At 28.3% G+C, this 11446-nt stretch overlaps 1 protein-coding gene across 1 annotated transcript; it reads left to right on the forward strand.

Annotated features, from left to right (window-relative positions):
• Window positions 1–1559: 1559 nt before the first annotated feature.
• On the forward strand, window positions 1560–2761 carry LOC102661882 (uncharacterized). Its single transcript, XM_006577416.1, has 3 exons — window positions 1560–1574; window positions 2041–2636; window positions 2719–2761. The coding sequence occupies exons 1-3, from the start codon at window positions 1560–1562 to the stop codon at window positions 2759–2761; spliced, it is 654 nt and encodes a 217-aa protein (XP_006577479.1).
• Window positions 2762–11446: the final 8685 nt, after the last annotated feature.

Here is an 11446-nt window from a genome sequence, read left to right on the forward strand (position 1 = left end):
TATAACAAAATATAAAAGCTTAGGAATGAATGTGTTAAGACAAAAAGTCAGAGTACCACTTATTGATGAAAGATGATAGAATTTCGCCTTAGATGGTTTGGTCATTTGAGAATAAAGAGGAATAAAAGCTCCACTATGTAGATGATCAAAGATGATCTGATACTAATATGCTGGATACCTACTAAACAATGTAAGAATTTGTTACATCCCATACCAATCCACATATTCTCTTTACTTATTCCACTAAATACCGAATGTCTGAAGACAGAGCACTAGCTACACCAACTGCCCACACATGCTTACACAAGACTATTGTATTACCTCTGTCGGACTGCCTTCTACATGCAGCTTCTTGTACCTAAATCCAAATTAGAGGAGAACAATAATGAATAACAATGTGCAACTTCTTGTACCTAAATCCAAATTAGAGGAGAACAACAATGAATAACAATCTGCAGCTTCTTGTACCTAAATTCATACCTTAGATAGATGCAAATACTTGCAATTAATGGATTAAACTAGGAAATAGGAATTTGACATGATAGAACTGAGAATTTGGCATGATGGTAGTTTGCTTAGAACCTCTAAGCCTGTATGTGAAGAAATGCATTTGGAATCATGAACCAACTATCCCAAAACCTTAAGTTATTTAGAACTCTAAGCCACATGGTCGGCTATAATATAATATCACAAATGATGAACCAACTATTCCATACAAATGGTTTTATATCAAACTTTAGAGCAATAAGCATTTTGGTCATCAATTAAGCAGCCATTCTATCACCTAATGCTAATACTAATTCAATAAAACCCTATCATAATCATCAATTAAATTTCAAAAACTGAAAACATAAAAGGTAGAGAAACAAAACACAAATTCTCAATTAATAAAAAGGACTTTAAATTTAATCACAACCTCGAGATCCTTGAATTGACTTTGGGCTACACTAAACATTCTTAGCAACACATGAAAACTTGTTTTAATTTCTCATGACTTTTTTGGTAACATAAGGAATTCCTTGTTCAACAGTGAGCTTGCCAAGGGCTTCAATTATATGGTCATGAAGTGATCTGTCAGGGGACTCAATCTGAGAGAATATGCATACCATTTCAGCTTCATAACCTGAATCATTCCTGCTTCCCATGTGTGAATTCATTCAACACCTATGGAATAAATCATTCTACATGTCAATTCTCTCTTCCTGATTGGCTCAACATTGGCCAATCAAAGTCTTGATACACAAATATAATTAATCTTATAGACGAAAAGGAAAATTTAATGAAGAGATAAACAATCCATTTAATCCTCATAATCTCAAGTTATTTAAGAACTAATTGCTGCTACTTTTTTTTTTTGCTTCTTGTGACATTTATAAAACCATGCATGGAGACATTTATAAAACAATCCATTTAATCCTCATAAGGAAAAATTTACCTTTAATTCTCGCAACAAAGTCCTAAATTCTTTGATCCATTGAATTATGTGCCTTCTCTAGCCTGAATTAAATTGTCCATACTCTACTGATGTTAGTATCAATGAGACGAACACAACTAAAACCATGCATGGAGTTAAGGTATACTATACTGATGTTAACAGGAATGATCTGTTTCTCAGATTCCTGAATCAAGGTCAATACCACTAAGCATTTGAGATGTTGTTGACCATTGTTTCTCAGATTCATTAAGCTGAGCAAGTTTCTCTCTAATAACTAAAACATATGATAAAACAACAAGTTGGCATTTAGAGTAATTGAATTGAGTCAACCAACTGCTTGAACAACCATTGGGTGATGGTGCTTTGCTGTCCCAAATCAATGTCCTATATGCGTTAGACGCATGAAATTTGAGAAAATGAAATGAGTGATGGATTTTGCGGTACTCATTTGCAGATCATGGTTAGGACCAGAGGATTAGGTCGTGCCTTAGGTCAGGTAACAAATATGTTTTTCATTCATTTAGGCTAAACAATGTTCAACTTTAAATTTTGTTACACTTTCATTATTAATGTTTATAATTTGAATGTTACATCTGTAGTGCTAGATTTACGAGCACTTTCCCTCGGTTACGGAGTCCACCGCTGATCAGGACTACGACGAGGCTTCTCCGCGTGCGTGTAGGTGGATTGCGACAAAGAAGATCGTGAAGAGCATTCGCACGCTGTCGTACAGGGAGCGCCTGGACCGACTCCGAATTCCGGATGTCTGTTGGATCCCGTATGGGGAGCATCGAGAGGTCCGGGACTTCCACGTCAAATCATGCTACTTCGGTCTCTTGCGCTGGGGGCCTGTTGCTGTTTATTACCGACCGGAGAGGGTCGTGCAGCAGTTTGGTTACACGCAGACCATTCCTGCTCCTCCTATCGATTCATGGGTCTCGTATGATGGTATACACGACAGGTGGATGCACTACGAGGATCATATCATACCTGCAAGTGAGGTGTACGTTGTGCCAAGGGCGTGTTCCAGTGACTACATCGACTGGTTCTTCTGCATCTCCCATCCTTTCATGACACCAGGCCACGCAGTAGATCCTCTGCCTCATGGTCACGCCCCGCAGTCCCGAGTCTTCCCTCAGGCCCCGCAGCCCCGGAGCCAGGAGCATCATCGACATCTGCGGAGGAGCCCAGACATGCAGTGGTAAGTAATACTAATAATTTACGTCATTTACCTCAATATTTGCATAATAATTTGTGTAATTAGTTTGTTTTGTATGTAATAGGAAGTTTGTGATGACATTGCTGAGAGGTTGGAGCGCCATCTGAGTCTAGGGGTGGTCACGCCTGGTTCATCGACACATGAGGTGATCGAAGAATGCCTCAGATTGACCAGGAGTGTGACACAGGACCATCTAGTATACGTTAGGTGTAGACGCAGGTGGCGCACTGATCAGGCTTAGTTTATGTACATATTTTACATTGATATTCCTTGTATATACAGATACTGTACATGAACTCATTTCATGAGTATTGTTGGTTTTATTTATTTTGATTACTAATGTTAGTTTTATTTATTTTCATTGATTGTGTATTCCATTTGTGTCTATATACACGCGTGTTATTAAAATGGTCTAGTTAACTTAGTTTACCAACTAATAAAAAATAATTTAAAATATAACTTTAAATATAATTGAAATAAAGAAGTTGAAAAGGGTGTAAAAAAAATAATTAACCAAAAAATGGACATCATTATCTAAGATCTTATATAACATACTAATATTTTTAAATTCTCTTATAATTACAATTTTCCCACTTATACTAATGATCATGTAAAAAAATGTATTATAAAGTAGTTAGTATTTTAATTTTTTATATAATACTAATTATTTTTTTTATATTCTTTATAATATTAATAATGATATGATTAATTCTTTATAATATTATCTTTTATGTATTTATTGATTTTTATTAATATGTATAAAATAACCTTAAACAATAATTATAATGGGACTGAGTAAGTATTTTAATATCATTTTCTAAACAAATTTATTATAAAAAAAATATATTAAAAAATTAATTATTTATAATAAATCAATATTTATAAATATATTATAATTAATAAAATAAAAAATAGATTTAATTATATTATAAATAAATATGTTGTATTTAAAAGTATATTATAATTATTTTTCCTCTTACGGATCAAGTTGATCCGGAAGAGACTTACGGATCAAGTTGATCCGTAAGTGGAAAATTAAGCAAGGACAATTTTGTCATTTTTCAAGAATGCTGGGTGCACCAACAATAATGCTGGGTGCACCTAGCAACACTCTAAATTAAAATGTTCATTGTTCAACCTTAAAATAGCAAACAGGGAAGATTACAATAAGAAAAAAAAAAAAATACCGATTCTTCATCCCATCATTGAAAATTGTAAATGTAATTACTAATTTGAATGGTACGGGATTTAGCTGTGGTTAAGATTATGTGGTGTTAACGGTCAGATTGCCATTACGTACAAGAGAAAAGAAAAAAAAAAGTCTCTTCAATGTTTAGCAACCTTCGTAAATAAGCAGGCATCAACATTTTGGAGCAGCAGACACACAAGCTGATAATAACATAATGTTGTTGAAAGAGAAATTAAGAAGGGGGGAAATGTTTTCTATTTAGTGCAAGGCCATAGTAAGACAAAAAATTGATTTCAAATGATAAAGTTTAAGGTTTATATAATGTAAAATAAGGCCATACGCATGCATGAGTAAAATAATTACGGTGCTGCTAATTAATCCGCTAAAAGTCAAATAGCATAGCTGGAAAGTGGGAAAAAAAATATTGATCTTTAATACCACACAAGATAAACTTGAGTATTAATTTCTCTAGTATCAAAGAAAAGAGTTCATTTCTACCACTCTGAACGTCACCATGTATTGTGCACTGCTCTTCCTTTATTTCATTCTTGATTAATATGGGTTTGGAATGTCGTTATCTCCAAAATTATTTTAAATTATCAGTTGCTCAATCAATGGTTACTTTAGTTTAGTGCCAAGGTATATGCTAACATAGTGGTCAATGAGAAGCTATTAGGCCAAGTGATGTGCAAAAAAAATTGCAAATGCTTCGTGGTAGACTTTTAAAATAGAGAAAACGGATGACATTGAGTTTAAATAAAGTTCTGTATTTTTATTCAATCACAACTAATAATATATAATAAAATTATTGATTTTATAATAATTATTTTAAAAATTATATTAATAATAATTTATAATTGAATAATGATATAAAATTATTTTACACCATTTATGCCTTATAGGAGTTTATTACTATTGATATATTAAAAATTAGAATTTTTATGGTCAATAACTTTGACATCCATGGATTAAGAAATTATTACTAGTTGAACAATTGATCCACCACTTGCACGCATATAGTGTCCAAATCAGAATTAAGAACCAAATCAGAATTAAGAAAGAATGCTGTGTTGGGTTTAAATAATCGTTCATGGAATGAAGACATGAGCTGTGAGAGCTGATCTACCATTTATTAAAGTAGTGAAGAAAGATGGTAGAACTTAATATAACCGACCCTCCAACTTCTATAAATAATTGGTTTAATTACAAATTTTATCACTCAATTTTTATTAATTTGAATACAATTTTAATAAAAAATAATAAAATCTAATTAATTTTAATACAATTTTAAATTTAATTTTAACAACATTATTCTCCTAAAGTGAAATAAAACATTTTCCATAAAGAGTGTACCATAAAAATATATTTAATTATAGGTTATAATTACAATAATATAATTATGTTTATATTAAACTGTTAATAGATATAATTACAAATAATGTGGAATTAAAAATTATTATAAATAAATAAATATGATACCAGATTAGTATAATTAATAAAAATGACTCATATAATCATAAAATACGACATGTCACAAAATAATATAAATGATTCAATCAAAATATAGATACTTATTTTAAAATAAATATATTATAAGGTGGGATATATTTGATCCTTAAATTTTTAAATAATTTAATTTCATCCTTAAATTTATAAAATCGATACAATTAAGTCCATTGTGCAAATTAAAACTCACACGTTAACATAGGAAGGTCATGTGTGGCTTTTACACTTCTGAGGGTTTAAAAACTTCCCGTGAGTGGTGTTTTATTCTATACCGCAACTCCGGTGAGAGCATGCCATCAAAAGGCACCATTGCCATCGCCATGCTTAACGTCTCTTCCCTTCCCATCAGAAGACACAATCCAACTAAACCAACCCTTGCGTTTTCTCACACTCGATTAAGACCATTGGAACTCCACCCTCACAATATAAAATATTTATTTCAAACCCCAACAATCCATTCAGTTTCACATTAATTTTCCCATTGGTTTATCATCATTATCAAATTCAAAACACTCCCCCATCAACTTTCCACACATGCTTGATTTTAGTACAAAAATGAAAAATAAAAAATAAAAACATCAGTTACAGGCGGTTTTAAACCCCCATAAATGTAAAAGTGACATGTGTCTTTACCTTAACAGCGTTAATTTCAATTGGCGGAACATATTTGAAATCATTAAATCTTAAATTGATCTTGATTAAATCAATCAAATATAATTATGTGGAATTAATTAATTAATTTCAAATTTTGAATTATAAAAGATGAGACATCTTTTTATCGTAGCACGTGTGCTAATAGTCAACAAGTGTCTTTTATATAATAATATGAAATATGATATGTAAGTGAAAATTGTAACTTGTGTATTTTAATGGTTAAATTAATTTCTAGGTCTTTCAATTATTTGACAATTAATGTGTAGGAAAATGTTAAGTACCCAAACTTTTCATTTAGTTTTTATGAGAAGACAAGCAAATGTTGTTGCTCATAGCTTAGCTAGGTTGACACCATGTCATTCTTGCCTTCAATATTTATATCATATTTCCTCTTAATATTGCTCATTTGATTCTAAATAAAATGGCATAAGTACTTTTATTATGTCAAAGAAATTATTTGACTATTTTTAATTAAACCTTTGAATTAATTTTTTAATTGAATCTTTGAGTATTTATTTATTTTTTAATTGAGCCATTTAACTGTTATTACCTTAAGTGTGTTTGACAACATATTTCAGTTAGATTTTAGTTTGTTTGACTAGTTGGTAAACAAATTTTTTTTAATAGTTTTTAACATTTTTTAGACGTTACTTGAAGTGATATTTTTTAAAAAGTTAGTTTCTAGCTATTTATATTTATTTTCTTTTTACCCTTGAACATTTATTAGATTTCTTTTTTTAATCTTTTATTTAAGGTAAAATTTTATTATTTTTATCCTTTATGTAATTTTACATTTTTCAACTATTTCAACATATAATTTTATCAAACACTTGTAATTTACTAACTAATTTTTTAATTTTCAACTATCAGTTAGTTTTTCAACTTTCAACTAGTTTTTCAGTTTTTTTTCAAACATTGTCTATGTCCTTATATATATAATCATTTAAAATAATTCACACCCTTAAAAAAAGTGATTAATTTAATTAATCATATTAAATTTATCAATTATTTATATTATTCTTTCAAAATTAATATTTGGAGAGAGAATATCATAATTAATTAAAAGTATTGTGGGATAAAAATAATTAATGCACTAGACTTAAAAAAAAAAGATGTTATATATAGGAACAAAGGTAGTATTATGAAAAATTAACCATTGTTAGGAAAAATTAACGATAGGGACCTAATTAGTCTCTAAATCCATCTCTTCATGCCTACATTGAGTATTCTGAGATCTTTAAGTCATATTTTTTACCTCTACAGGTTTTGAACCAAGTATTCTCGATCAAATTTTGTCTTCAACTAGTATTCTCACCTTTAGAGGTAACTCAACCCAAACATTCTTTCACAAATCTCTCCAAGATTCACCCTACAACAACCTTGCTACAAACATATACACAATCAACTCAAGCAATTAATTTTCTGTAATGGTAGCTAGATGGAAGGACCTAATAAAAAAAACAAATTATAAAAGTTCAAGGAGCCAATTGAAAAAAAAAAGTTCAAGGGTATTAGAAATTATCAAATAGTTTTAGGACTTATCAATTAATTTAACCTAGTTAATCATACTCTTTATCATCAACCTAACAAATTTTGGTGGTTAAAAATGTGAGGAGAGAGGATAGTGTCCCACCTCAAGATAGGAAAAGTCTTCAAACTCAAATAACACTCACAAAAAAAATTTAATACATTGTATTTAAAAATGATAGGTAGAGGTTAAAACCTTTGACTTGTTAAATATAAAATCATGTCTTACTTCACTTGAACAACTTTTGATACTTAAATTAGGCATATAAGTTACTCTTAAAAGGAAATTTAGGCTTAATTATACAATTTGATCTCTTGATCATAATCAAAAGTTCAATTGGATTTATCAATTATTAAAAATTTCAATCATGTTTACTAATTATTAAAAACATTACAACCATATCATTTTCATGATAAAAATATACATTTTTGCACTGATATAATAAATGTAAACAAGAAATTTTAATACTAATTATCAATGCAACCCATGTAAAAATAGTATTTTTATCATGATGTAAAAAGATAATTTCACATGGGTTGTATTAGTAATATAACCAATGTAAAAAAAAATGTTTATTTACTAAAACAGTAATTAAGTAAAAAAAAATTAACAGAAGAAATAAGAAATCATAAGCACAAAAAATGAACGGCATTTGTGATTAATTGCCAAAAGATTGCTTCAAGTGTAAACGACCATAAATCTCCTGCCAACAACCTCGATTCTTGCTTTCATATGCATGCTGCATGTGTCATGGTTGTAACCTCCATAGTAGGGAAGGGAGGATGCTAAACGTGGTGGTAGATTTTTGGAGGAGAAGGGAGCGCGTGAAATTATTTGTATATTACGTGAATCAATGATCCCCAGCCACCACCCACCATCCTTTGAAATTCATGCACGTTCTTCCATTACTTTAAAAGCCAAGGAAGGGACAGCGTTGAATATATATGATCTCAACGCTACTAAAAAAAAAGATCTTTTCACGACACACTGTCGATATCGGTGAAATGATAAATGTCGTAGCTTGTGCAGTATCATTTTTATAAATATAATACATATACAACGAAGTTTGATTACAACGAATTATTTGGTTGCAATCTATAAAGGAGAAGGATAAGGGAGAGGAATTTGAAAAGGTGACAGTGGTGATGAAAAAGAAAAGTGAATATAATAGTGGAGATTGGAGAAGGGAAAAGAGAGAGGAGGGCATGGCTGATAGAAGGGGGAGAAACCTAAGCACATTCTAGAAGCAGTAAAAAAACAACAATCATGGCTGAGAGGAGGGCATGGCTGATCAAGTACAGATTATTTTTTATCAGTGATTCACGTTTGAAATACAATATAGTATTGAAAGCAATTGATGAGTGTGTAGCTCAAAAAAATGTGTTTATTGTTTCAAAATTGAAATAAAAAATCAATTATTTTTTATGTCGAAATAAAAATTTAAATGTGAAATAATTTGTAGGGCTTGTATAGAAAAAATTGTAAAAACTATACTATTATAGAGAAAAATTATTCAACTTGTATAAAAATAAAAAACTAGCATCGAAACCGGTTCCCTATACGGATTTTGAGAAAAAACAAGAAAAAAAAAACTTAAAAAACTTTCCTGCCGACACATGTGGTAGTGGCCGGACAGTTTTTATAATTATGTTATAACGCCACTAAAAAAATTAAGCAACTACAATGTACCAAAAAAATTACTATAAGTAGGACTTAAAAATACCAGAGATAAAAAAAAATATAGATAAAGAAAAAAATTTAGCCATTAATTAATATGTTATATTATCAAATGATATATTTTTATTCGTTGTTTATATATTATATTCAATCAATTGAGTTAAATTCTTTTATTACAATAATAAATTATTATTATTGGCACAATATATATATATATATATATATATATAATTTCTTAAATATTTTTGTTACTTACTATTATCTTTTTAAAAAAAAATTGGAGTGATAAATTGTGTATTTTAATTTTGGTTAGAAAACAATGTAAAGATGCTTCCTATTGTTAGTCAACAAAAGCTATTATGTATAGTTAGATTTTTTGGATTTTTTAATAATTATTTTAAAATTATATAAAAAAATATTCATAATTATAATTATTATAAATTTTTTATACTTTTTTTATTGCTATTTTTTTTAAAGAAAATATACTTATTTATTATTATTATTTATTATTATTATTATTATTATTATTATTATTATTATTATTATTATTATTATTATTATTATTATTATTATTATTATTATTATTATTAGCAGAAACACACACATTATCATGTGTGTCTGTATTTTTATTTTATTATCATATTTATGTATATGTTAATTTTATTATTTGTACTAATTATTTTTTATTTCACGAAATTTGATATATCATAACATTTTTTATATATATTATGCATTGACGTTTTGGTTTAATATTTTTTCAATATATTATATGTTTACGTTTTTTTAACTCTGTATGCCTCTGTTGCTTATGGTAATTATCCACTATACATAAGTGTAAACATACATAAAAAATTATGAAAATAAATTAATCTAAAAAAAGATGAAAGTGAGATCAGATGGTCAATTATACTGTAGGCCATAAAGAAGCGTGTATGTATAAAATATGCAACAATTATATAATATGTGTATAAATTAAACAATATCCAAACCTATACCATCAAATAATTTCTTAATAATATATTCGTAAAGAAAGATTATATAGTATATAATCTACACTACCCATTTGATCTATACCTATTCTATACATTGTACGTGGTTATTAACAACTACTGGTAAATATATTTTTTGTTTGTTTTAGAAAGGCAATAAGTATTTTTTGTTAAATAGAAATATCCATAAACATGTATAAATTAAGAGATACTCTATATCTATAATATTCTATATGGCTATATAATAATGTTGAAGCCTCCATCATTAAAGACAAAATATAATAGTTTATATGGCATAAAAATTCTATACATAATTCTCTTATTGTACTTAAACTAAATTACATGACACTTTTAATTAAAAAATAGCATTTGATATTATTTTCTATCTATGTACCTTGCAACTTAAATCATGAAACCGCAGAAAGAAAGAAAAGCTCAGCATGTGATAGAAGAAACGTAAGAGGCTCACAATTAAGAAAACAAAATCAAACAAAAACTTAATTGGAGAACTAAATTTTTGTCTTTGTTATGTGCACTTAATTCACCTGTAAATTTAAGAAAGAAGTCAAAAGAAAATTACACTAAAATATACTATTATTTATATCTCAAATCACACACATGCATAGAAGTTTAAAATAAAAATGATAAGATAGTAAAAGAGAAAAAAAAAATAACAATCATTCTTGTTTAAAAACTGAAAAAATTTCAATAAAGGACGTTGTTGGTGTTTCAAAACACACAGTCTCGATATTTAAAAAGAAAGATAGTAAAAAAATTAAGAAGCTTCGGTAGATTTTTAAAAAATTGTTAGATTTTTAAAGTTTAAAAAAATGACTGTTTAATTAACAAATTAATAGATTATTTAATTTAAGTTAAAAAATAGATAGTTTTCAAATTAAATGAAAATTGGTTACTTTCTAAAAAAATAGATGCAAAAAGAAAAAGCTTTAACACCAATTAGAGATTAGTACGATTTAAAATTTAAAATTAGATTTTTTTACTCTCCATTATTTTTTTGTAAAGGGAGACAATAATAATTAAATAAAGTTTTTTAAAAAACTGAAAAACTTAGTCATTATAAGAGTGTTTTCCTGGATGATGAAAAACTTTGTGATGAGAAGACAAAGTTTAAAAATAGTGTGATACTTCAGAAATTTAAAATTAAAAAAATAACAATTTATTAAACTATGTACCGACTTTAGAGAATAGGTTTTCATGGACTGTAATTTTTAACAAATAAATAAATTGA

Source organism: Glycine max, chromosome 3, assembly GCF_000004515.6.
Source record: "Glycine max cultivar Williams 82 chromosome 3, Glycine_max_v4.0, whole genome shotgun sequence".
Lineage (NCBI taxonomy): Eukaryota > Viridiplantae > Streptophyta > Magnoliopsida > Fabales > Fabaceae > Glycine > Glycine max.

Excerpts from the sequence above, each read along its gene's own strand:
- LOC102661882 (XM_006577416.1), top strand. Across the intron at positions 2,637-2,718 it reads AGGAGCCCAGACATGCAGTG|GAAGTTTGTGATGACATTGC; the intron begins GTAAGTAATACT and ends TGTATGTAATAG.